The sequence below is a fragment of the Mus caroli genome, chromosome 6 (genome assembly GCF_900094665.2).
Source record: "Mus caroli chromosome 6, CAROLI_EIJ_v1.1, whole genome shotgun sequence".
Lineage (NCBI taxonomy): Eukaryota > Metazoa > Chordata > Mammalia > Rodentia > Muridae > Mus > Mus caroli.
In genome coordinates, this window is record NC_034575.1 from 43,800,238 (window position 1) to 43,828,164 (window position 27,927).

A 27,927-nucleotide genomic window follows, 5' to 3' on the forward strand; every position below is an offset into this window, starting at 1 on the left:
GTGGCATTGTGTAAGGGGGCCTTCCAGTGTCTGTTCATTTCCTTCCCCGCAAAAAAAAAAAAAAAAAATTGTAAAATAAATAGGTACTGTGTGTGTGTGTGTGTGATGGGAATTTAATCCAGCCTTACAAACTGGTTACACTTCCAGCCCCTGAGCTTTCTCTCTTTTAAATACTTTTGCTAGAGGATGAAAAGACAGTCATAAACTGTGTAAAATGTTTACGAGTATAAAGGAGTTACATTCACAGTATAGTTACATTCACAGTACACACACACACACACACAGACACACACACACACTCATATATAATCAAAAGCTAATGATAAGAAAACAATCCTAACAATGGGGGATATGGATCCTGAACGGCCAACTCCTGTGACCAGGCAAGACTACCAATGGAAGTTTTGGGATACCAACCCAAGCACAAAACCTTAGACCCATAATTTGTTCTATCTACAGGATGTGCAGGAGTGGGGGATGAAGTAGAATTCGAGGGATGGACCTACAGATGACTGGCCAGGCTGTAAAGTGAATAAATAACTCAGTCAATTAAAAAAATGGACATCCTGAAGGATGCCTGTAGTCTCAGCAGTCGGAGCTGAAGACTGGAGGACCAGAAGTTCAAGGCCATCTTTGGTTACTTAGTGAGCCGGAAGCAAGCTGGAGCTACACAAGACCCTATCTTTTTAAAAAGGTGTGGTAGCACATGCCTTTACTTCCAGTGCTCTGGGAAGCAGGGGCAGGTGTGTTTCCATGATTTTGAGTCCAACCAGATCTACATAGCAAGTTCAAGGCTGATCTAACTACATAGTGAAACCCTGTCTCAAAGACAAAAGAATCCAGTTTAAAAAAAAAATCTAAAAATGTTTGAATAGAGACACTTAAGTACCTAAGAAGATATATGAAGACGAATAGAAAATAAACATACAACAACAACAACACAAAGATACCCAATGTTTTTATTTGGTAGATAAATAAATGCAAACAACCTCAAGGAAGTCCCTCCACTATATAAAAAAATACTTAAAATTAAAAACAGTGATCATATTAAGTGATGGTGAAGCTATGGAGCAACCAGTTATTACTTTTTAATTTTTATTAGGTTTTAAAGATTTATTTTTATTTAATCTGTATTGGAGTTTTGCCTGCATTCATGTCTGTGCAACACTTGTGCCTGAGGCAGTCAGAGAGGCTGTTGGATTCCCGGGAACTGGGGTAGACCTTTGTGAGCTGCCAAGTGGGTGGGTTCTGGGAACAAAACCTAGGTCCTCTGGAAGACCAGACAGTACTCTTAACTCCTGAGGTATTTCTTCAGCCTTGCAACTAGAATATATAAACGTGGATGGTGGTAATATAAATTAGAGTAGCTTCTTTGTTAAATAGCCTGGCCACTTCTTGCACACTCTTCTACCATTTAACCATCCACGAGGGGACATTAGCCCAAAAGAAATCAAAGGATATGTCCACGGGAAGAATTGAAGGCCATGACAGCTTTATTTGAGGGAAGTCTAAAGGCAAAACAACCCTTCTACACAGAAATGTAGAAAACCTGTTAGGCATCCACAGTGGACGAGTACCTGGGAACTTACAAGCTGTTGATATATGGAAGGAAACAGGTGGAATTATCTTAAGATACCCATGCCATTTGAAAGAAGGCAAATAAAATGGTCTTTATGTGTGATCCTGTTAACAGTTTTAGAAAAAAAGAATTAACGTTCAGTTACAAGAAACAGAAAGGTACGTAAGGAGGGCCAGTTATTGTAAACAGCATGAGGAAACTTTTGAAGTTGATGGAAATGTTTTATTATGGGGATGACTTCAGTGGTGTATAAAAATATTAAAACACTTTACACTTTAATATCTGTAGTCTATGCAAATTACACTTCAAGCTTTAGAAATTAAATGGAGGGCTCCTTGATAGTGATCTTTCGTGAGGCCTTGGTTTTAATTCTTTCCTTTGCAAAACAAAAGAACTAGATAGAGATGGTTTTTAGCTGTGCAATGTTTCCTCCAAGTGTAATAACTTGCCTATAACCCTATCCCATCCCAGTCCCCACCGATCCCTGCTGTCCCCTGCAATATTTGACGTGGATGCGAGGTTTGGGGAGAAACATGTGTAAAGCTATTGATCTACATACAAAATGATATTGCCACTTATTACGGTATTCTTTTCTTTGGGAAAAGAATATCCAGTTTGTCCCAATTTTGGCTTTTTTTTTTTTTTTTAAGTTTAAATCTCGAGGTACAAATTAGGAAGACCCACGCAACTTCATGTCACGGTCTTACATCACTGGTGGGGGGTGGGGCGCCCTCCTATAAACTGACTGCCCACAGGGGCAGGCTGCTGCTTTCGGGAGCAGAGCCGAGCGCGTGTGTGGGCCGTGGGCGGCCTGGCTGCGCTCGAGGCCTTGAGGCGGGCCACCCACGTGACCAGGGCTGCGCTCCCTCCGCTAGAGCCTCGTGCATTGCATGCGCAGGCGCAGTGCGTGCCCTGAGGCGCGGAAGCTCGGGTGGTAAGCGGCGCCGAGGGCGGGCCTGAGGGCTGGTGGGCTGAGGGTGGAGCGCCTGGCATGTGGGGCCAGCGGCTCTTTGCTGGGACGGCTGTGGCGCAAAGTGTAAGGTTAGTGGTAGTCTTTGGTGGCGAGGGCGACAGGGGCCGCCCCCAGGGCGTTCTTGTCCACGCTGCTGGCGTTTTTTAGGGCTTCGGGTCTGGGCTGAGGCCTACTTCCGGCGAGCTCGAAGGCGCCGCAGCTTCTCGGCGAGCCGCCGGCAGACCCACTGTGTGGACGAATCTCGGCGAGCTGCCGGCAGACCCACTGTGTGGACGACTTTCTTCCCCTCTGGCGACGTCTGTGGTTTTAGCCTTCCAGGCCCCCCCCCCCCCCCAGAAAGCGAGCGTCTTTACCTCCCTCTGTCCCATTTCTGTCCCATTTGAAACCGCCGTTGTGCCCTCCACCTCTGCTTAAAGTCACTACAGTTCCTTGGCAAGTCTTTTAAAAACGATTTAAAATAAGGCGAGAAAACCAGTTTCTTAAAACAAGTGGCAGGATTTCCAAAGTAAACTTGTAATTTTTACTGTGCCCATGGCAGTGGTAACACACGCCTTAATCCTACTCCATTCCGGAGGCAGAGGCCGAGGCAGGCAGATCTTTGAGTTTGAGGCCAGCCTGGTCTACAGAGTGAGTTCCAGGACAGCTACAGAGAAACCTGTCTTCAAATAACCAAAAACAACCAAGAACCAACCAAGCAAACAAGCAAACAAAAGTGTTTTCCAGAGAAATATTCTTTCTCACTAAAAGACTCCATTTTTTTTTAACAGCTTCACCAACAGCTGAATTTTAAAACTACTTTTTAAAGGATCCCTGATTTGAAGATGATTCAGTGATGTTATTTGAAAAAAATTAAGCTAGACAAAAATTGCAAGTTTTAAATTCCTATAAATAAGCTCCATTATTTGCTGTGATGAGTTAATTACTCTTTTCATAGTTGAGAACATTTGAAACCTTGATGTAGATGTTCTTCGATGATTTAAAAGCTCTCAAAAAATGCGTCTCAAACCATGGCATGCACCCTACGTTTTAAGGGCAGTTTTGTGAAAAATTAATTTTTTCCCGTTTATTGGAATGTGTAGAATATTTACCTTAAAGTTGAAGGACAAACCAATGCTCTACCCCCCCCCCCCACTTTGGAGGGTGGAGAGTGTGCCTATTTTGAGAATGAAATAAAATCAGTTGGAATTGAACAGTGAAATAGATTACATATTTTATCATTTTAAGATTTATGAGTAGAAAGTGATTCCTGGATTTTTGAGAATCAAATCGTAAAGTAGTAGACACTTCTTTTGAAGTATTTTTTATGTAATGAACATGATTTTGAAGTAATAGGCAAATTTGATATATTTCAGTTTTTAATTCTAGGGCATTTTAAAAAACAAAATAGCCAATAGCCACTCTCAGGCATTTTATTTTTATTTATATATTTTATTGTGGAATTCTCTTGTTGATTTTCTAGAGGACTGGGTTCAATTCCTTTCCTCCATGTTGGCATTTGGGACTTGGGACAGCTTGGTTTTGTTAAACGTTGAACTTTAGTTCTCTGGAAGCATCAACACAGCAGTTTACATGGCTGTGACTTTAGTCCCAGTGGATCTGAAGCCTTCTTTTGTCCCCCTTCTGGCCTCAACATGCATTGCATGTACACAGATGTGCATTCAGGCAAAACACACACACACACACACACACACACACACACACTGCATGTTGTTTCAAAATATTGATTTATATAAGTGATCAAAATCTGCTTGAGTTATCTTATAAATCTGCAAAGATTTGGCTAAAGATAATGATACGGACAGAGATAATGTGTTTTACCATTGAAAACTATAATATTTTCAGAATAAATACAAGAAACAGTCATGAGAAAACAGGAAGTTTTTAGTATAGAGTTTGAGTTTTGATAACCATCTTAGGGCAAATACTTTGAACATATGTGGTTTAGATTTTTTTCCCACTGTTAATGGATATAAAAACCTAATTCAAGGTATTGAATTGTTAGTTTTCCAGGACTTGTCCAAATGGATGAAGATACACATTACAATAAAGGTACTGGCATTAAATATTATTTGGGGGTATAATAGCTAAATGATACTGATTAACTTCTAATTTGTTTTGCATTGTGATTTTATTTTAGTTGAAGATGTTGTTGGAAGTCATGTAGAAGATGCAGTAACATTTTGGGCTCAGGTAAATATAATATTGGTTGTTTTTTCTTTTCTACCTTCCTCTTATCTAACTCAAGTCTTTTCCAACAAAAATAAAAATCTAATAATAAATGTGATTTTTGTTTTCATTCTCAGTACCTAATCTTGATTAAATCATATAACACAAGACATAATTACAAGACAGTTGATTGCAACATGCAGTTTTCCTATGTTGAAAAAAATGCTTACAATTGAATTAAACAAGAAAATAATCAAGATCGGAACTTCAGAGTCATGTTCAAGGGGGTCAGAAAGCCACATGCTGTTGTATTTGTAAAGCTATAGCTCCACCTAGGGGTCTTTGTAAGATTGTTTCCTGAAAACTTAGGCTAAACACTTTTTAAAAAAATTACTAAACATCCAAAAAACAACAAAAGCAGATCTTAGCTTTCTGGCCTGTGTGTGTCAGAAAGCTAAGTTCTGTCCTCTTTTTGTGCCTTTAACACACTCACAATACTTTCCTCATTTTTATTAGTTCTTTGAGGATTTTATTCAAAGTATTGTGGACATAGCCACCTCACGCCCTCTTCCCCTCAAAATAAAGTTTTGCTTTTGATCCTGTCGTGGACCAGTATAGCATATGTGGGATCATAGTCCCTGCTGACACTGAAGGAATTGTAGGTAGCACCTTTCCAAGTTGGCCTACCTGTAAGTCACACGCAGGAATTTTGTGTTTTCCTGACTTTCTTGGTATACAAGTGAATAGTTCTGTTGATGCAGGTTTGGGGCAGTATAGTTTTAAAAACAACATTAATTATATTTAACTTTTTAATTAGTTAAATACACCATATCTTTATAAAATAATCTTTTAGCATACTTCTGTTTTACATTTTTATTTTTTTATTCTTTTAGCATTTCATACAGTATATTCTGATTTTTTTATTCCCACTCCCAACTCCTAGATTCTCACCCACCTCCCTACCCACACAACTTCATGTTCCTTAAAACAAAATGAAAACCCATGGTGTTGAGTTTGTGTTGACTGAACCTGAGGCCTGATCCACAGTGTGATTGATGTATCCGGGATCCCTCCATTAAGGAATACTGATTTTCTCTTTCTCAGAAGCTATCAGTTTTGAGTAGCTTCTTTGCTAGGGGTACCCACTTCCCCTTTTCCATGCTGGGGTTTGGGACAGCATTGTTTTGTTAGAAGTTATGTTGTGTGGAAGCCCAGATGATATGTCAAACATTGGATCATTTTGGATACACTTACACCATTTCAAAGAAATCTCTTGAAAGTTTCTAGCATATCAGATGGTAATAGATTGTAAAGGGAGTAAAGATAGGGAGAGGAAAAAAGCTTCCGTACTCTAGCCGCTGGCAGGTGACAAAGCCCAGTTTGTTTGTTTGTTTGTTTGTTTTTTTAGTGATCTGTGTTTTATTGTAAGATAAGTATATAATTCTGAAATTTGGAGACCTAATAAAGTGTGTCTTATTTCAATGATAGACTGCAAATCAGGAAAGTATATTCAGTTTTAAATACAAAGTAGGCAGGGTGTGATGGCGCACCCCTTTTATCCCAGCATTTGGGAGGCAGAGGCAGGTGGATCTCCAAGGACAGCCAGGTCTACACAGATGTTTTCTCAACAAAACAAAACAGCATAACAGTATTAAGCACCAAAGTTCTTGGGTTTCAGATGTTAAGAAGTGAATCTATAATGCACTGTTACTGATGAATTTTTGATTCTGCAAACTGTACATGATGGGGGTAGGGGGAGGAAATTGTATTTAACTACACTTCCCATGGCTTGGGAACTCCTTTATAATGAGGTTAAGTGTACAGTGTATAAAGTAGAAGTTATATAAAGACTTCTGTAGAAGACTATGATTAAGAGTTCTTAAAACTGCAGAAATGTCGGCAGAATTTATGGTAAATTATATACTTACACACAAACTTTTTATTTTTAAAAATTATATGCATGTGTATTTTGCTTGTGTTTATGTCTGTGTACAACTTCCGTACCTGGTGTCCATGGAGTTCAGAAGAGGGAATTGGATTCTCTGAAACTGGAGTTACAGACAGTTGTGAGTTGCCCTGTTGGTGCTGGGAATTGAACCTGGTTCCTTTGGAAGAACAACCAGAACTCTTAACAGCTGGTCCATTTCTCCAGTTGTACATATACTTTTTAAATGGTGCTCACATGTTGTAGATCTATGTGGGTCTGTATTCTATATTATTTAGCACATGTGCCACTTAGTGGTACCCCGCACTGAATGACAAATTATATATTTAAGGTTATTATATAGGAACTATATGTGTACTAACTTAATACTTCCTAGGTTAGTACTGTTACTGTAGGAATACAATGTGAATCCTATAAGTAATTAAATCTAGTTTTAGCAACCACATTGGTGCAAGCAAAAGCAACAGGTAAAATAATTTTAATACATATATTTATTTAACTTAATATATCCAAAATACTGTTTCAAAATCTTATCAGCAAACTGTGCATGATAATTCCAGCTACTTGTGAGGCTGAAGCAAGAGGACCTTGAGTTTGCACCTGTCTTGAACACTTAGACCCTGTTCAATAAACAAGGACTGGGAATGTGGTTTAGTTATACAGTACTTGCCAAATGGAAATGGGTTCCATTTCCAATGATAAAAGAAAGTGCATGCATGCAGTTGGTATAAAATACGAATAAGGCATTTTATATTTATTTATTTAGGTTTTTAAAGGTTCTTTGTGTAGCTATGGCTGTCCTAGAACTCTGTAGACCAGACAGGTCTTAAACTCACAGCAATACACACTGCAAAAAGTTAGAAAACATCCCTTAGATGAATGCAATAAAAAGATTAAAACTACTGTTGCTATTCCTATATATCTAATGCCTATCCCAAGATGCAAATCATAAAATCTTTTTGAGATGAGTTTGCGATGGGAGCAGAGACACATAAGTAGAGATTTGGAAATACAGAGGCAAATCAGGGTGAAGATGGATTGTTTGCTTCCCCAGCCCGATTTCTGCCACTTAAAAGAGAATACTACCAATTGAATGGTCTCGAGCAGTTATCCTTTACTGTTTTTATTTATACTGTACCTTTTATTCATACTGTGTGTTCTCAAATACTTCCAACCTTTATAATCTGATAAGATTAAAATTGTTATATCCTATATGCTCATGAAAACTGCCTCTACTAATAACAACATTATTACTGAATATGTACACTAGTTTAAATATTACCTAAGTAGCTTATTTAACTTTTTGGCTCCTCATCTATACCTTGGAGGTAAGTTATATTGTCATTGCTAATTTGAGGACTAAATAAATGAAGTTCCAAAATGTTGTAAAAACTTGCTCAAGGCTATTCAGTTGATAAGAATGGAACTGGAATGAAGTTTTGGTAATCTTCACAAATCTTAATGTATAATAATTATCTTATACTGCATTTATAGAAAAAATGTTCATTGCAGTATAATTTTAATAAATATAAACCATAAACCATTGAATATCAATTACTAAATGAATGTAAAACCAGTCATGATACACCCGGACAATAGAATTGTAGGAAATTATTGTAAAGAAATGAGAATCCTTTTCTAAAAGAGCAGATCTCCAAGTTAAAACAACAGTAAATAAAGGCTAAGGTATAAATGTTTATAGTGTGGTGTGAATTATAATACACACATTCAATCTCTAGCATAGTTCGCAAGGAACTACAAGCACTAGTGTTTATGTGTAGGGAAGAATTGGGGGAACAGAAGGGTAGAAAGAATTATTAGTCATACCATTGTAAAATCCTTGGTACTGCTTGGATTTTGTATTACTTATCTATTTGATATTTGTTTAATAACACACACAAACCCAAAAATTTAAGTAAATTACTGAGTAAAAAAGATATTTTCTTTAATATTAATTATTGCAACTCATAATGTTGTTTCTCAAGTCTTCATATACTTTATTATTCATCTGTTCAAGCAGCAGATGCTGTTGTATCACTATATGCTAGGCACTGGAGCATGTACCGGAAATGAAGGTATACACTATATCGCTGAAGATCTTATCTTTTAAGCATATAAAACAAGTTATTCAGTAAACAATTAGCATTTCCAATGATGTTCAACAAGAGGGGACTAAAAGATGATAGAATTTAAGCTTGAAAGTGTCCTCAACGACGACTTGCCGGAATATATGACTTTTTAAAAATTAACATAAAGGATGAGTAGAATTATGACAGAAGAAAGTGAGAGAAAAAAGGCAGAGGTGTACTTCAGTCACACATAAGACTGACCATGTGTGAAAGCCCTACAGCAAGAAGGAACACAACCAATTTGGGAAATGAAGGAAGTGTAATATGACTGTAGCCTACAGAGGGAAAGCAAAAACAGTGATCTGAGACGAAAGTTAGTGTATTTTGAGAGCAATGCAAACTCATGAGTGGTTTAGGATAAACGAAGACATAGTAATATTTGAGTTAAGATGTTTACTAATATTGTGAACAGTGGACTGGAGAGGAGCAAAAAAAAAAAAAAAAGGAATACTTAAGGATTGTCAGTATTTTTAGTCAGATGAATGGCAACTAAAGGAATCTTAAGTATTTTGCCTTCACCTCTTTCTTTCCTTTCTTCTTCCCTTTCCTTCATTTTTCCTTCTTTCACTCCCTCCATCCCCTCTCCCCTTCTCCCCCATCCCTCTCTACTCCCTCCTCTTTTTTGTACTGGGGATTGAACCCAGGGCTTCATAAATATGTTCTACCAACTGTGTTATTACCACAGCTTCTAGTTCTTTTTTGTATGATGACAGGGACATTCATCATGATCTCTTGGAACTGTTCTTTGAGAGGTTTTCTATCACTGGACATTATAGCCTCATTGAATATTTTTTCTTGGGTTTCTATAAATCTTGATGTGTGTGTGTATATATATATTTGATTTTATTTGTGTTCTTGAGGCAGCATGTCATCTCAGAGCCCAGCTGGCCTCCAACTCAAGGTCCTCCTGCATTCCCTACTTCTCAAGTGCTGGGGTTACAGGTATACAGCTTCACTCCCAACTTTTATTTAATTTCTTCTAATTTGAAGAACTTTATTCACAGTAAAATTACAGAATCAGTTCAAAGGCTTCTTGTGTACTTCTCACTAAGCTTCCGTTAATGGTAACTTCTTGTATTAACCATAGCACAGTGGGACAAAAACCAGAAAATTAATATTGGCACATGATTGCCAATTGAACTATATATAGCCATTATTTCAAATTTTACCAGTTTTTTTAATGTTCCAGGATCCACTAAAATTACCCTTTGTATTTTTAAGAGGCCTCTAACCTTTGCTACTTTATCAAATTTCTTGACTTTGAATGTTTTAGATGAGTGCTAGTTGTTTTTATAAAGTATCCATTAAATGAGTTTGTTTGATGATTTCTCATAAATTGGCTAAAATGTCCAAAAATGATGTTGTGTCCAGTGTGCATTGTATTGGGCTTCCTGGTGTCATTGAATATGTTAACTTTAATCTACTTTGTTGAGATGTTCATTTCTTAAAAATATAATAAATATTTTTAGTTTTTAAAAGACTTATTTATTTATTTTATTTTATAGCTACACTGTAGCTGTCTTAAGATACACCAGAAGAGGATATCAGATCTTATTAGAGATGGTTGTGAGCCACCATGTAGTTGCTGGGAATTGAATTCAGGACCTCTGGAAGAACAGTCAGTGCTCTTAACCACTGAGCCATCTCTCTACCCCTAATATTTTTCTTTTGTAATTATAAATGTTTTAGAGAAAGACACATGGGGTTGACTAGTCTTGTTTTTCCTAACTTTTCACTCGAAATTTTTATTTTTTTCTTGGTATTTTACTGGTCTAGTGATGGCCTTTCAGCTTTCTTTATTCCTACTGCATCTATTAATTGTTTTTCTGTAAGGAAGAGTCATTTCTTTTCTGTGACTAGTGTGACTAGTGTGACTAGTGGATATGCCACAGGTTGTAAGTCTATTGCTGTTGTTATTTATTTTTGCTGTTTGAATTCTTCATGTCTGGCCAGTGGAGTAGAAGTTGGCCAAAGAACATAGTTGGTTCCATGTCTCCTAGACATGTCTTAGTCTTTCTTTGAGCACTTGCTTATTTTCTGTCACTACAATTACGCAGTTTGTTTCTGAGGAACCTGCTTAGTATGATTTAATAATATTTGGTACTTTATTTGAATTCTATCTAAGCTTAGTGTCATTTTTTATAAGAACTCATTTGAATTATGTAGAAAATGATAGCACAAGAATATGATCCAGCCAGGTGTGGTGGCACACGCCTTTAGTCCCAGCACTTGGGAGGCAGAGACAGGCGGATTTCTGAGTTCAAGGCCAGCCTGGTCTACAAAGTGAGTTCCAGGACAGCCAGGGCTGCTATACAAAGAAACCCTGTCTCGAAAAACCAAAAAAAAAAAAAAAAAAAAAGAAAAAAATCCAATTCCCAGTACTCTAAAGTCCCTTAAATATTAGGCTTAGTAGAACCCTTAATTATATATGATACCTTCAGAAAATAATTTATTGAATCTCATATTTTTTCTGTTTTCTTCTTAGAATGTCAGTAAAAATAAGGATATTATGAAGATTGGTTGTTCACTATCAGAAGTTTGTCCTCTTGCTAATTCAGTTTTTGGGAATCTTGATCCTAAGAAGGTGAGCTTTATTCCTGGAAATAATCGTTCATCGTACATGTCAGCTTTTCCAGATTTTAGAATCTAGATTTTGGAATTTGGGGCCTATTTGAATAGAAAAGACAGATTTTGTATAAACTACATAGTAAATGTTTTGAAATTTATTAATTAAAAATAACTTATGGACAGAAATTCTGATATAAACTATAATATGACTCTTGATTAAGCATGGGGCCTAGTACATCTTAGGTGAGTACTAACAGATCTACATCTTCAGCCCTCTAAATTGTTAGGAGTCTTTTGTCTTCTGTATGTGTGGCTAATACTTGCTCCTGTTCTGTGGCTAACTTAATTACCTTTTGAATATCATTTAAATCTGATACATATTACTATCTTCTTTTTTGATATTTGATTTCTCTTTCCTGCTTTAACTCTTCATCTACAGAGAGATGGGAGATAGGGAAGGAAGGCAGAGAGGGAGAATGGATGAAAAAAAAAAGCGAAAGGCAAGGAAAGGACACAACTGCTCCTAGGTATGGTGGAGGAGAAAGTTTATTATAGACATATGGGAGAGCATGTTCAGAGTGGGCATGACCAGACTGAGCTGGGCCTTGTGGGGAGAGGAAGGAGAGGGGGACCAGGTGCAGCAGCTCGGAGTCCAAAGGTACAAAAGGCAGGTGATCAAAATGTCTAGATTATATAGCAAAGAGCCCTTTGGGGAAGGGTAGCAAAGGCCTGGGCTGGAGAATTGGGGTAGAGGACAGGAGAATTGGGGTAGAGGGCAGGGTATGCTAGCCATACCCTGTTATAGGTTGGGACTGCGAGATGCTGGGAGAACCTGGAGGACAAAGAGGCACCTCAGCTACTTGTCCTGGGTTTGAAACTTAACAAAGAGGAGAGAGATGAAGAGAGGAAGAGGAGAGTGGGGGGAAGGCAGAGGGAGAGGTTGAGAGAGAGGGATAGATTGGCTGATTGATTGATTGATTTTGGTTGCTTGCCTGTTCTTGGAGAGGCCAGAGACTGTCCTTCTTGATTGTTTTCCATTTTAGTTTTTTTCTTTTTCTTTTTTTGAGTCAGGATTTGTCATTAAAGCAGGAGGCTCAATTATTTTGGCTAAGCTTGCTTTCTTCCTTTTTAAAAATTTATTTATTTATTTATTTATTTTTGGTTTTATGATGGCTGAGTATTGTCCTCTCCCAGAAGACAAGAAGGGGTTCTTTCTTTCTTTCTTTCTTTCTTTCTTTCTTTCTTTCTTTCTTTCTTTCTTTCTTTCTTTTTAAAATATTTTATCTACCTTTTGAGAGGTAGCCTAGTATAATGGACTCTGGAGTCAGAAGTTTGAATCTTGGTTGTGCTGAAGACTAGGCTATGATATTGGATACATAATGGCATAAACAAAGTATCTGCTTCACAGGTGTGTTAGGAGAAGTAGGTAAGTTATTGTATATAAAGTATTTATTAACATAAAATAGTACACAATGCTAGCTTATATCCTGACCTACTTAGTATGCTGTTTTTATCATAGTGACAATTTTTTTCTTTTACAGATTTACGGTGGATTGTTTTCTGAAGATAAGTGCTGGTACAGATGCAAAGTGCTAAAAACTATCAGCGATGATAAGGCAGGAAATATGTATTCATACTTTGGGCTTAAATGTTTATTTTAGTCACAACACTTTTTAAAAGTGTAGTTTTTAATTTGTTTACAAATATTTTTGTGTATATATATATATATATGTGTGTGTGTGTGAATGTGTGTGTGTATACACACACATTCACACATACACACATACACACACACAAATAGTCCTTAGCATATGTGAGGCCTGAGGGAGTTGGTTCTTCCTAACCACCATCTGGGTCCTGGACTTGAACTCAGGTCCTCAGCCATAGCAGCAAACATCCTTACCTACTAAGCTATTGCTTCTGAAACTTGATGCCTATTGAGTCTATTAGTGTTTACTCATAGTGATGTCTAGTTTAATAAACTTAACACTTATGAAAGTATTTTTTTACTGGTGAATATGAAAATAAATTAATTTAAAACTAGATAAGATTCAAAAATATTCTTCAGAATTCAAGTTTCTGTACAATCATCAGGCTGTCTAAAAATAGATATATTTCATAATGTATGTGTGTGGTAACTATTTTTCTTGGAAAAATTAGTGGAAAATTTCATGATTTCTCTGGTTGGTATGGTTTTAAAATATGATTTACTAGTGCCACAATGTTTTATCTTTGTGAAATTGACTTTTCTAATATAAAATTTCCATAATTTGACAATTGAAGAATATATTTTACACTTGTCATTTGGATTAATTTTAAGATTTTAAATTAAGGCATGAGATGATTGATTTTATAATATACTTTTAAAAAATTTTAAAAATTAAAAAAAGTGTGTCTGAGAGTTCTCTCTGCTCTTACGTACCATGTGTATGGTGTGTATACCATGCATATGTAGTGTCAATGGAAGCCAGAAGAAGGTGTTGGAGCTGGAGTTACAGATGGTTGTGGGCTGCTATGTGGATGTTCGGAACTGATCCTGGGTCTTCCGGAAGAGCAGCCAGTGCGTTTAGATGCTGGGCTCTCTATATAATTCCTGGAAAAAAAAACTGTGAACACATAGACACAGGGCCGGAAGTAAGGGTAAATTTAGTCAGCTTCAATGTCTAGACAGAGTGGGTTTAATTTTATCAAAGAAAAAAATTTTTTTTTAAACTGTTGGGGGACCCCCCTCCCCAGGTTCTACTATTTTCAATTTGAACTTAAGAATGTAGATTGATTTTTCTATTAGATTAGGAAGGATCACAGTGCTGTATACTCATGTTTGTATAAAAACACCAGTGGTTAAAAAAAGATAAATGACAAATGGTACTCTTGGAAATTAGTCCCAAATGTTGGATTTTTCTTTGAAGTTGTTATTAGAACTATTTCTGAAGGTGTTCGTCATCTGAGGTAACATTTATAGGTCTTGTTTACAAATTTGTAATCTATGTTTAGTACTAGTGTTTGCTTCCAATTTTTTTCTAGTGTCTGGTGAGGTACATTGACTATGGAAATACTGAAATTCTAAATCGATCTGATATAGTAGAAATTCCTCCAGAGCTACAATTTTCTAGTATTGCCAAGAAATATAGACTTTGGGGACTACAGATTCCTTCTGGCCAAGAAGTTACCCAGTTTGATCAGGCAAGTCATACATTTAAATACTCTTATTAATGTATTATACCTAAAACTATATACTTGAAAGCATATGCACTATTAAATACTTAGGAAATTATTAATTTTTAAAGGAAAATAAATAATATTTATGAAAATATAAAAAATAAATATGAAAAATAAAATATGAAAAGGTAATTCAGGTTTATGGATACAGTTATAGTAGAACACTTAGTATGATCAGACCCTGGGTTTGATCCCTGGTACTTACCAAACACACACACACACACACACACACACACACACACACACACAAATGAGCATAAATACTGCTAGGAAAAGTATTGGCTCAGGACTCTCAAGACCAAGTTCTCAGCACAAAGGAGATGTATTTGTCCCATAGGGACAGAGAACATGGAATAAGAGACAAAGACAGGAGACAGAAGATGAGGGAGAAAGGGAACAAGGGAAAGGGAGTAGGGATATTTGTCTGGGAGGGTTTGCCTTGGATAGAGAGGAGACAGACATAGCACATGGAAAATGGCAGTTTATAGAGGTACGAAGGGAAACCTGTTAATTAGGTGAGTCAAAGGGGCTTTTGATTGCTGGACTTAAATAGTTTGATAGGTTGGCCTTGGTGATCAGCCTCAGGAGGAGGCAGCAGCCAAATAAGGGAATAGACCTTGGTGGATAGTTCTAAGTTTTTAGCAAAGCAGAAGGAACTGGGGAGAAGCGCACAGCCTGCCAGAGCAATGTTTGCTTGCTGTGCTCTAGCTGGCCAGAGTCCCTTCAAATGCATAAAACACAATTATGTATTTGTCCTCGTATTTGGTAGGTAATCATTCTTAATGATCAAATAAGTGGATGTATGTATGTAAGTGAATAAAACAAATGTGGAAAAACAGACAACAATAACAAAACCCTGAATGTGAATAGTTTCTTCTGTAAAAATTTAAAAGGATTGTCTTTTATATGGTGAAAAAATTCTGTTGACATTTGTCTTTGTGAATGTATTGGTTTGTTTTGTTTTAGAGTACTGGGGATTAAATCTTGAGCACCCCTCAGTGGTCTTTAACCCTGTCCATAAATATCAGTAGTTTGAAATTACTAGTATTACAAGTAATCAGATTTATGTTTTAGGCAATATGATAGTTAGTTTTAAATATAGCTGGACACAAACCAGAATAACCTGGGAAGAGAGTCTCAATTGAGGACAATTATCTAGATCAAGTTAACCTGTGGACACGTGAGAGCTTGTTTTGATTGCTAGTTGATGTGGAGAGGCTCAGACCGCACTTGTGAGCAGTACCATTCCCTGGTATGGTGTCTTGAGTGAGATAACTAGAAGAGAGGAGTAAGTAGGCAGCGTGGGTATATTAATTTCTCTCTACTTTTTTTTTTTTTTTTTTGGTTTTTCGAGACAGGGTTTCTCTGTATAGTCCTGGCTGTCCTGGAACTCACTTTGTAGACCAGGCTGGCCTCTAACTCAGAAATCCGCCTGTCTCTGCCTCCCAAGTGCTGGGATTAAAGGCGTGCGCCACCATGCCCGGCTTTCTCTCTACTTTTAAGCAAGGTATTGCTGGCTGTTTCAGCTTCTGTGACTTCCCTACAGTGTTGAATACAATGTGGAATTGTAAGGCAAATAAACTTTTTTCCCCTTTTGTTTGTTGTGTGACAAAACTTTTCTGGGGAGACACACACGTCTATTCATGACAGATAGGGATCCTATGACAGACTAAAGTATGAATATCACCAAAGTCCAAACTTGGTGAACCAAAGAGTTTTATTGGGTTACTTACAAGAGCAGAAACGACTCACCAAGCTCAAAGGCTTGATTACCAAAGCCTACAGTGTGTGTGACAGCTCACAAAGCTGGGAACTTGGAATGCCCTGCACACCCAGCAGGCTGCTCAGCTGCTTTCTCAGAGAATATCCTTTTCAGGTGCCTTTGGTCTAAACCTCTTTGAGTGAGCTGGGCTGGATTTTGCTTCCTCAGGAGCTATTTTGGTATCAAGGACTGTTTTTTAAAGCTTTTTTCCTCTGAGAGTCTTTTTTTGTAGTTTGGCTTGTCTGAGTCTTTGTGGCAGCTCATCTCATCTCAGAGTCTTCTTGACAGTTCAGCTTCCTCTTCTGAGAGGGACTCAGCATTTATTGCTTACTCAGGCAAGGAGAGGCCTGGTGAATCTAGTTAGTTTCAGAGATTTCCTGAAGCTATTTTGAGTTGTTTACCTTTCTGCTTAAGGAGATTCCTGCAGAATGGAATGTTTTAATTTAGGAGGAAACTATTACACAATACTATATCCCTTCCTTTGACTCCTTTGTCCCCTCTTCAACAATGATCCCTGAGTGTTAAAGGGTTTGACTATAGATGTCTACTATAGGTCACCATGTCACAGTAACAATCACTTGATCTCAGGAGCTTTCTCAGGGGTAATGAGTTGAGGCTGATACATCTAAATACATGTGTTTAGATGAGAGTTTAACAGGCACATCATAACCATCTAGAAAAAACTTCTCCTGGCATTGGAGTTTTTATTTAATAACCTTATGGTCTCTGGAATGTCCTTTTTTTACCCATGTAGGGTAACTTTTGGATTTTTTTTTTTTAAATTAACCCATCCCAGTAGGGTTGTAAGGTAGGTAGAAGTATATTATATCTGATTGTCTCTCCAGTGACTTTACAAATTTGCAAAACACAGGTAAGCATTATGTTATCTATGTAACAAAACCTTTTCCAGAGAATGGGCAGGACAAGGCAACATCCGGAACTACTATCTCATAACAGATGAGTGGGGTTCCAAAGATAACCTTGGTAAAACACTCTGAAAGTCAGTTGTCATCCGTCCCTAGCAAGTGTCAGGTGAGCCCAGAAGTTCACAACTAAAAAGATAACTAACTAAAGTTGAAATGAGCAAGGTCTAATACAGCATGGAAAGGTTCCATCCATTTGTATCATTTGCTTCCTCCAAAGATCAAGGTCAGGTACAAAGCAGATAGGATGTGCTAACTTAATTTGTTCTCTGTAATCCTTGGCGATTCTCTCTGAACTATTATGTTTACATGACCTGGAGCCTGTTCTGGGAGCCTCCCTACATTTCTCCACACCTGATCAACTCAGTGGATTTGACTTAGTCTGCTCAGACATACTCAAGGCCAAAGGTAAATGTGGCCCTGCTTTCCTGCTGCACCTTTGGCTCACTAGATCAGAGTGTCCCTGGGTTGGCACATGCCTCTAGCCTCCCCTTTCACCATCCCTGGCTGTTGGGGCAGTTCTAACTGGGCTAACAGTCTACACCCCTAGCATTGTCTTTTGCTGGAGGAAAGTGTCCCCTCCTTGGTCTGGGGGATTACCCACTCCTGGGACAGGCTTGCTGTGCTTCATCTGTATTCTGTCAAGGATGTCTTCTCCTTAGGCAGATGCTCCTTAGCACACAATGCCTTTCTATCAGATTTTTCCTTAGCAACCCTAGTTCAACATAAATACTACGTCACCTGTCTTTGAAGAACCTAGACAGACCTCTTTTTCTGCTTAACCTTAAAAGAATATTTCTCCTTTAGCTTCTTTTAGTTTTCAGATACTCTTTACATGTTGGTCTAAGTTACTGAGATCTGCCATAGCCTTTCTTACTTTATAAAGATCTTTTTACACCAAAGGACTCAGCAAAGACACTAAAGCTTGATACTAGCCTTGAGATCCCTTTGTTTAACTTCTCTGTGAACAGAGTTCTATCTGGGCCAGTGAACTGGGGTTCAAATATAGCCTCCCTATTCTTAGTTCCCTTAATAGTGCCTTCCTCTTCTCTACCATCTTCCAGTTTTTGATATTTATGGAGACTTTGGATAGAGATAACTGTAGCTGCCTGCAGCTACATGAACCGGGTTCCTGAAAGGGAGGCTGGGGCTGCATGGGAGAAAATGGTGAGAGAAATAACGAGACCAAGACAAAGATACTGATCAAGGCTCAAAGTTTACTTAAGAGTCTGAGCTTATAAAGTGTGTGTGTGTGTGTGTGTGTGTGTGTGGGGGGTTATCCATCCAATCCCCATCACGCCAGGATCTCCTTTCATCTGGATAGAGTCTGGAGAACAGATTCAGCATCTCAGCAGGTAGCAGTATCTTGGAGAAAATGGTAGAGGTGGCAGAACCATAGACCTATCTAGGTTGGAAGACTCCACCCTAGGTGGTCTTGTTCATAGAGGAGGAACAGGTCTGAGCCAGCCTGCTCAAGGCTGGGGGAGGCTACAATTCCTCCCTAATTATATAATAAAAATTAGCTGTACTGGGGCTTAAAATTTACTTATGCTCCATGGTCCTGCCTGGGAATTATGGTGGCTGGCGGCCACACATGTCTTAGGACTGTGGTCTTCAATGAACTTATTCTTATCCATCCTGGGGAGCATGTGCAGCTTGTTTGTGTTTATTTGCACAAACAGAGCTCTGTGGTGTTGTTATGAACAAACCACAGCCTCTTGGCACAATCCTCTGTCTTAGATTGAAAATAAGTCATAGACCCAGTGACCCATTCTTGGCTGCTGGCCCCCATAGCTCACCCTTTTCTCAGTCAGACCAAAGCTACAATATGCACTCAGTGCATCTCTTCATATCAATGTGCACTTGCTAAAGGTGAGCCTGCAGGGAGGTAACTGACCTGCTTGAAATACAAAGCCAAAAGTTGAAAAGCAACAGGATTAAGGTTGTCTCTGGGGAAGTCCAGGTACTTTATTCAGTTGCAAATTAGCAATGTTCAAACCCAAACTCTGGCTTCCTGGTGTGGGGGAGGTGACTTTGAGAATCAACAGAAAAGCTATTAGTTTTCATGTAAATAGGCTATGCTCCAAGTTAACTCTTCTGGCTAATCACGATTTTTAGCTATCTTCATAATAGGAATCTCTAGTATTGGATTTATTACTAGACCAGTCCATGATTGAGTTAGAATACCTGGCCACATTAAAGGAAAGAGAAGAGTCATTATAATGCCTCCTTTTGAGTAATTTTTCTAAGTCAGTGTATTAGTTAGGGTTTTACTGCTGTGAATAGACACTATGACCAAGGCAAGTCTTATAAAAAACAACAACATTTAATTGGGGCTGGCTTACAGGTTCAGAGGTTCAGTCCATTATCATCAAGTTGGGAGCATGGCAGTATCCAGGCAGGCATGGCGCAGGAGGAGCTGAGAGTTCTATGTCTTCATCCAAAGGCTGCTAGTGGAAGACTGACTTCCAGGCAACTAGGGTGAGGATCTTATACCCACACCCACAGTGACACACCCATTCCAACCAGGTCACACCTATTCCAACAAGGCCACACCTTCAGATGGTGCCACTCCCTGGTCCAAGGATATACAAACCATCACAGTCAGTTTCCACAATCTCTAATGTTCTCTGTTCATAAGGTTAAAAAGCTTGAAGCAAGGCAGTTTATCTGGGACAAAGGCAAGCAAAGGTGGGTTAGGAACATATACCCATTACAGCTTTCTTGTCACCATTGTCAGGGCACTCAGCAAGCTCACAGGTCAGCCTGTCACATGAATCATTCTGGCAGCTGGCATGCTCCTGCAGCATTCTGTGGAAAAAACCACAAGCATGCCCTCTTCCCCATGTAAAATACTTGTTCAGGATCATGCCATATGCCAATAAGTGGATCCTTTTCATCTCACCTAGGCATGAGTATGCCTAGTTTTAATATACTATAAGGCACTCAGCAAGGAGTTCTTAGACATCCAAATTTTAAATTTTTAAAAATAAAAAGTGTGATTTAAATAATGTGCACAGGGATATAATTCCTCCCCTTCTTTGTTTTTTAAGTAGATATAATTTTTTAAAATTCCACAATACCTTGTCCTTGAGAATTAAAAAAAAAAAATCTCAGTAACATGGGTAACATTACATTGTTGACAAAACATCTCAAATACTTGACTGTAATAGCCAGTTCCAATATTTGTTTTAATCTGATTTAGAACACCAAGCATAAAAAAGATTAACATAGGCAATGACTAATTACACTTTTAGTTGCTTCTCTTGTTAGAGCAGATATAACTAGAAAGCCTGAAAAGGTATCAATAGTCACATGTGCATATTTTATTTTTTTTAAATCTGAAATATTAGTATCCATTTGCAATAATTGATTAAATATAAGTCCTCAAGAATTAACACCATTATGTGGAACAAGTAGAAACTGAGGATACTGAGAACAAGTCTTTACAATTTGACATACGCATTCTCTAAAAATACCAAATTATTATCTCAAGCCATTACTCTTTTGATGATGTAAAGAATGAGATTATATGGCCAATTATTCTTCCTATAATCTGCCTGGGATATAAATCTAGCGTGGCATTGCCTTAAGCGGTCTTGTCCAGGCAATCTTGAATGAGTTCCTAAATGTCCATAAAGGAACATTATTTTTTCTTAACTTGAGTTGTATATGCATAAACAATTGCAAATTTGAGAATGTGTAGTATCTAAGAAATGAATAATTTTAAGCAATTGTAAGACCTGAGCTCGCTTGCGCTCTCTCTCTCTCTCTCTCTCTCTCTCTCTCTCTCTCTCTCTATATATATATATATATATATATATATATATATATATATCACCTTAAGACATTAAGGTGAGGTCTTAGCCAATTAACATCTCCTGGAAGCTTTTGAAAATAATTTGAAGTAAGCAAATCATCTTTTCTTTCTTAAATTTTCTGTACCACAATCTTTCTAGGATAACTAAGACCCTAAATATTAAAAAGATATTGCTTTTGAATATTTTCTGGATCAACAGCTATTCCCCAGAACTTTAAAGCTCATTGTGTGAGAGCAAAGAGTTGCAGTAATATATTCCATTTAAGAAACACTATACACTGAAGGATTCAAAGTCTTAGCTTCTTATATTGAAGTAGAGACAAAAAAATTTTTTTTTCTTAATAACATAAGGCTATTAGACATACCTAGAGGCAAAACTTTCCAATGATCACAAGCTCACTGGTAGCAAACCCTTTACAATGCAACGGAAAAAACAACCTTCCAAATCTATAATAATTCTATATGTACTAGGCAAGCCAGATTGTAATGCCTCTATAAGTTCTGTAGCCTCATTGACTTTTCATAAATCTAAAATTTAAACTTTATTTTGAACAATACCTGGATAGATCTGTAATAATGTTGTTTTAGCTTAAAAAAAATATTCTCCAGAGGCAAGGAGAGGTGTGGTCCCAAGAACTTCCCTAGGCAGGGTTTGCAAAAGAAAAGAAATGCCACACAAGCCTCTCTGAAGCTCCTCTGAGCTTTGCATTAACTCAAATGTAAATATTTTTTAATCTGAGCATACTGCCTGAGTCCTGGCCCAAACAAAGATTATTCCTCTTGCAGTGAGGACAGATTCCAGAATTTTAAAGTTTCTTTTGCAATATTAGAATATCTATAACTTTTGGAAAGCAAAACCCAATTTTAAACAATTTATTTTCTTAAAAATCAATACCAGAAACATCACTTTCACATTACAAAGTTCGGCTGTCAATTTGTACATATGAATGCATGACAGTGCAAATTTTAATGATTTATTAAAGAGACATTGTTTTAAATCTTATCTCTTATAAGTCTACTGTCTAGATTAAGGATTACATAAAATATTATCCCAATTTAGAAGTATCCTTAGAGGCCTAGTTTCCTGGGCTGGTTTATGCCACATGCTATTGTTTAAAATGACTCTAATCCTGAGTTACCAATTTTAAGCTAACTTTCTTGTTACCAATGTTACACCTTTTTAATCATACCCAATAACTTATAAGCCAATACTCTGGCCAAGACATGCAGAGCATGTTTATGGTTAACAAGAATTAAGGTTCTCAACAGTAAAAGTTCCTGGTAAAATGAAGTCTTAAGATGCTTTCCAATCTCAAATACATTTTATTATACCTTTTCTCAGTGTGGTATGTTGGTAATAATGAAAAGTTAGAAAGTAGCTAGTTTCTCATATGATGGTGCTGATAAATGGCCTCCTTAAAGTTCTGTTTAAGGGAGATTTGAATAAATTTTTCCTAGTGTTTCACATTTTGTAATTTAAATTTGGTGATTTAAAAAAAAGATCCTGGTAATTTGTAATTGAAATTCTTTAACATTTATTTACTATATGTATATGTACATGTATGGGGAAGCATGTGGCATGGCATATGTGGAAATCAGAGGACTTGTGAGAATTGTTTTTCTCCTTTCACCATGTGACTTCTGAAGATTAAGTTTAGATTGCCCCATGTGGTAGCAAGCCCACTGAGCCATAATGTAGCATCTGTTTTGTGTTTTGAGATTCTACTTCTTTGTCTTTGTTCTTGTTTTAGTTTAAAATCAAAGTATCTGACTTTGTCTTTAAAATAATTATGTTTTGTTGAATTCCTTTTAGAGGTGCCAGAATTCTTTTTAAAACTATAGCTTTTTAGGACATTATCCCAGCCAGGCATGCTGGCAATCACACCTTTAATTCCAGCACTAGGGAGGCAGAGGCAGGCAGGTATCAAGGCAGAGTTCAAGGCCACCCTGGTGCACAGAGCAAGTTCCAGGAAAGCCAGGGCTACACAAAGAAACCCTGTCTTGAAAAACAAAACAAAACCAACAAACAAAAGAACAGCATTATATTTAGTTGGAGCCAAGACAGTAAAATTTTTTCTAGTATATTTAATTAGCATTCATTAAAACATTTATAAATATGGTTGAATATTAGCTTTACTTCAGGAAAAGGATGTTTTCACATACATTGTAATACTGAAAAAGTATAACGTAAAAGCAAAATTCTAGGCCTTTAGGCCCAGGCTTGAGAATGTGACCTCTGTGACTCAGTGCTCCAAGGTATGCTAATCATAAAACAGATAGCGACATTCCTCCACCCACCCGCTTCCTGGGTTCAAAGAATGTGCTATTGTTAGGGGCTCTTAGAAACTGTCTTGAGAAATAACCCACACAATTACCAGGTATTCCTTGTGACTCTTGTGACTTTGCACTTCCTTGTGACTCTTAACTGGTATTTTGGTATTTTCCAACCACGCCCTCCCTACCTCCTTGAATTGTGGTTTCTTCCTTTAAATATCCCCTTACCCAGCGCCATGGTCCTCTACCCCTGCGTGGTGTATGATTGTGGGCCCGAGAGCGCTCTTGAAATAAAAAGTCCTCTTGCAGTTTGCAGCAAGACTTTCTCATGAGTGATTTGGGGTGTTGCCTCTCCTGAGTCAGAATGTGGGGGAGTCCTCATGTTGTGGGTCTTTCAATACATTGGATACATACTTTAGTAAGTCAACAACAAACTAAGATTCCTTGTATATAGATTGTAGGAAAAAAATACAATGCTTGGAAACAATAGAAGCAAAGTAAGTGAGAAAAGTATTAATGGCTTATGTCTTTTTTCCTATCTTTTTTAGGGTAGAACATTTTTGGGGAGTTTGATTTTTGAAAAAGAAATTAAAATGAGAATTAAAGCAACATATCAAGATGGAACAGTTATTGCTCAGGCTGAGTATGGCACTGTCGATATAGGGGAAGAAGTGGCAAAGAAAGGATTTGCAGAAAAGTGCAGACTGACCTCAGGCATTGATGCCTGTGAGGCAAAGAAACCTGATCCTAATCAGCTTGCTCTCAGGAGTCTCAAGAACCCTATCCCCCTGTGGGGGCGCAGATCAAACCAGTCAACCTTCAGCAGGCCAAAGGGGCATTTTAACGGGAGGCTGACTCTTGATGTGAAGTATGAGACTAGTGCAGGAAATCACGTGACATTTCCAAAGTAAGACCGTGGTGCTGCTTTAAATTTTTAATTGATTTCAAATTTATGGTAGTAGCTTTTATAGAATTCAGTTCTTAGGCTTTTGGAATCCTTAACAGAGCCTATGGTTTTGTGAATGATCTTACATAATTTCTGTTTTTTTCCCCATCAAACACTCGTTCCTCTGTTCTTTAGCAGGGATGTTTTCCTTAAAAGCCAGTTAGAAAATATAATTGTTCTAGAATTATTTAAAGTTCCCTTGCTAACTTTTCATTTTATTCTTTGAACATCTTTTTCTTTTATTTTTATTTATTTTTATTTTTTATTTTTTGGTTTTTCGAGACAGGGTTTCTCTGTGTAGCCCTGGCTGTCCTGGCACTCACTTTGTAGACCAGGCTGGCCTCGAACTCAGAAATCCGCCTGCCTGCCTCTCAGAGTGCTGGGATTAAAGGTATGCTCCACCACGCCCAGCTTCTTTGAACATCTTTAACAAAAATAAAAATTGTCCCCAAATATTAATTAATGGAGTACATGCCTAGTATGCATGAGGCTCTGGATGCAATCTCCATCCTCTTAAGAAAAAAAAAATGATATTTTTCCCCCTCTGGCTGTACGAATATTTTTCATGTGTTAAAGAGATCTTTTGTGTGAAAGTTTGTGGTGAGATTTTAAGGAGTTAGGATTTTAAGGTGCTCTGTTAAGGAGTTCATTTCTTTTAAAATATTTCTTGTTTTTGGCTTTTTTTTTTTTTTTTTTCTAGTGCTTGCAGGGAGGAGGGTGTCAAACCTAAGGTCTTATGCATGCAGTGCATATGCTTTACCAATTGATTTCTACCCTTAATATGTATTTTTAATATTTAACTGGTCAAAAAATTGTATATACTTCTAAGGTAAGGTATGTTTCAATTCATGTGTGTTATATAATTAAAAGATCAGAGGAAGTATATCTGTTACCACAGGTGTATATAATTTGAGCTAAAATTTTAGGTCATTTTGAATTATCTACTTGAGTCAGAAAGTCAGTCTAGATACTCATGAATACCAGTATATTACTTAAAAATATTATTTTGTGTGTTGGTGTTTGGATTAAATTCATATATGTCTGTGTACCACATGCATGCCTGGTGCAGTTAGAGGCCTGAAGAGGGTATTGGATCCTCTGGGCCAGGAGTTAAAAAAGGTTGTGAGTTGCCCTGTAGGCACTGGGAATTGAAGCAGGGTCCTCTACAAGAGCAGCCAGCATCTTAACCACTGAGTATCTTCTCTAGCTCTAGTATATACCCCTGTATTCTAATCTATGGTGAATCAAGCAATGATGTCATGGCAGTTTGATGGATTTTTATTGGTGGTTTAGAAACTACACAAATGAAAAGGTACAAGGGAGGAGGAATTAGAAAAAACGGACAGAACAATTTGATGTTCATGATGGTATAACAGATGTGGGTTATGAGACATTAGAGAAAGTGTTTTTGAAGTATGCCCCAGTTAACATAAACTAGTTTGCATTAAAGTAGTTTATTTTCATGTTTGATACAGAGTCTCACTGTGTAGCTAAGACTGCTTTCAGACTCTGTATGTAGCTTAAAGTGGCCTCAGGTTTTGTATGCATTCACTTTGGCCTCCCAAATTCAGGGATTGCAGATTTATGCCAACATGCTCAGCTTAAATTATTTTTTAATGTTGAGCTAGGCAGTGGTTTTAATATTCACAATTAATTGTAAGGTACATTATAAAAAAAGCTCATGGTAATTTCAGTTTTTGAGTTCTAATAGCCTTAAGCATATTTTCAAAAAATGAATGATTTTGTTTTTAACAGGGAAAGTTTGGCTGCTGGTGACTTTAATTTAGGGTCTAATGTCAGCTTGGCAAAAATTAAACAGGACCAGAAACTTATTGAAGAGAATTAAAAGCTCAAAACAGAGAAAGAGGTTCTTCTAGAAAATTACAAAGCATTAGAATTAAAAGTTGAACAGACTGCCCAGGAGCTGCAGGTATGTCAGTGGCTTCTGTTCTCCTGTGAAATGTGTGCACTTATCGCTTATAAAAGTAACTTTTATTCACCTGATGTAATTGCCATCTTGGAGGCTTACTGCCTCTGTCTGCTAACCTAAGCCTAGTCCTAGAAACCACTATTCTCGGTATAATCTAATCTAGGCCTAGAATGTTTTAGCCTCTGAGACTTGCTGCTGAATAAGCTCACCCCTTCTAGTTCTTTCTGATTTCTAGGTGGCTGGTTGAACTCAGCTGTTCTGGCCCAAATTCCTCTTGACTGATTCGATCTGACTTTTCTTGGCTATTACTAGATTACTCTGCTTGGCTTCAAACTAACGCTGGCAATCTGTTCTAATCTTCTGGCTCCCTCTGATTCTCTGGCTCATTTTGTATCATCTACGTCTAATATGTTCTCTCTCTGCAACCTGTTTCTATATGACTGTCCTTGTAAAAGGCCTATTAGCCCTGCAACCCCCCCTTAAGTAGCTTCCCTTTCCTTTTTCTTCTCATGAGAGTTGGACATATCCCATTCTGCCAAATCTTTGATTCATTACTGTGTCTGCCACTCAATTAGATGTCACTTTCCCACATGGGTGCACTTTCCCACATGGGTGCTTCCTTCAACAAACTAATTTTACCTTCATTGTTTGGGATTAAGGTGTGTACTAAGGGTGTGTCTATATTGCAGCCAGAGGAATTAAAGGTGTGTGCTAAATATGAGCCACACTACAACTAGAAACAGGTTTTTTTCCCCAGTAAATAACACAATCTCTGGGTTCACAGTGTAGTCAAATACCCTGCAACATGTGCTCTTAGTTGTTATTGACACAGTGTCTCCATCTGTTTTCATTTGATGCCTATGTAAGGAGAAAACATTTTTCTTACATTTCAAGCTAACCTTTGTGTTTATATTTCATAGGCTGTTTGAAATTTAATTATTCTCTCATTTATATATTTCCTTATGTTCTTTAACTTTTTGTGTGTATATTGATTGTGTGTATGCATGTATGCAGGTACATGTACATGTGTGTGACAGTGTGTGTGAGACCAGAGGTTAATGTCAGATGTTTTTCTCATTTTCACCTTAGTTTTGAGGCAGGTCCTTTACTGCACCGGGAGCATGCTGATTTGGCTGGATTGGCTGGACAGCAAGCCCCAAAGACTCTCCTGTTTCTGCCTCTCTAGTGCTGGGTTACAGATGGGTGTCACTGCTGTGCTTGGCTTTTTAATGTGGTGGTGGGGACCTAACTCAGATCCTCATGCTTTTTGGCAAGCATTGTACTGACTAAGCCCATAAAACGTCTAAATGTTGGAAATATCTCAAAACATTCCAGAAAGGGTTCATAATTAATCATGTATTGCTCATTACCATTTTGACAGTTTTTGTTTCTTCAGTCTTTTGTTCAAAATTAGCCCCATCAATATAGTATTTCATATTATTAAGAATGTGTCTTGCAGGGCAGTTATGGTGCACACCTTTAATCCTAGCACTGGAGTGGCAAAGACAGGCAGGTCTCTGAGTTTGAGGCCAGCCTGATCAACAGAGAGAGTTTCAGGATAACCAAGGCTACACAGAGAAACCTTGTCTCAAAAAGCCAAAAAAAAAAAAAAAAAAAAAAGGACTATTCCAGCACTGGAGTAGCTAAGGCAGACAGATCTCAGTATTTGAGCCCAGCCTGTTCCACACAGCAA

General features: G+C 37.7%; 1 protein-coding gene across 1 annotated transcript in view; it reads left to right on the top strand.

The window, feature by feature from the left end:
- Nucleotides 1-2,533: 2,533 nt before the first annotated feature.
- The window catches only part of Stk31 (serine/threonine kinase 31), a 78,906-nt gene continuing 53,512 nt past the window's right edge, over nucleotides 2,534-27,927 (top strand). Inside the window, 8 exon segments of the mRNA XM_021164075.1 lie at nucleotides 2,534-2,620; nucleotides 4,555-4,601; nucleotides 4,690-4,742; nucleotides 11,278-11,376; nucleotides 12,902-12,976; nucleotides 14,385-14,543; nucleotides 23,907-24,265; nucleotides 26,060-26,234. Of these exon segments, the coding sequence (XP_021019734.1) occupies nucleotides 2,571-2,620; nucleotides 4,555-4,601; nucleotides 4,690-4,742; nucleotides 11,278-11,376; nucleotides 12,902-12,976; nucleotides 14,385-14,543; nucleotides 23,907-24,265; nucleotides 26,060-26,234 (1,017 nt within the window). The 5' untranslated portion in view covers nucleotides 2,534-2,570.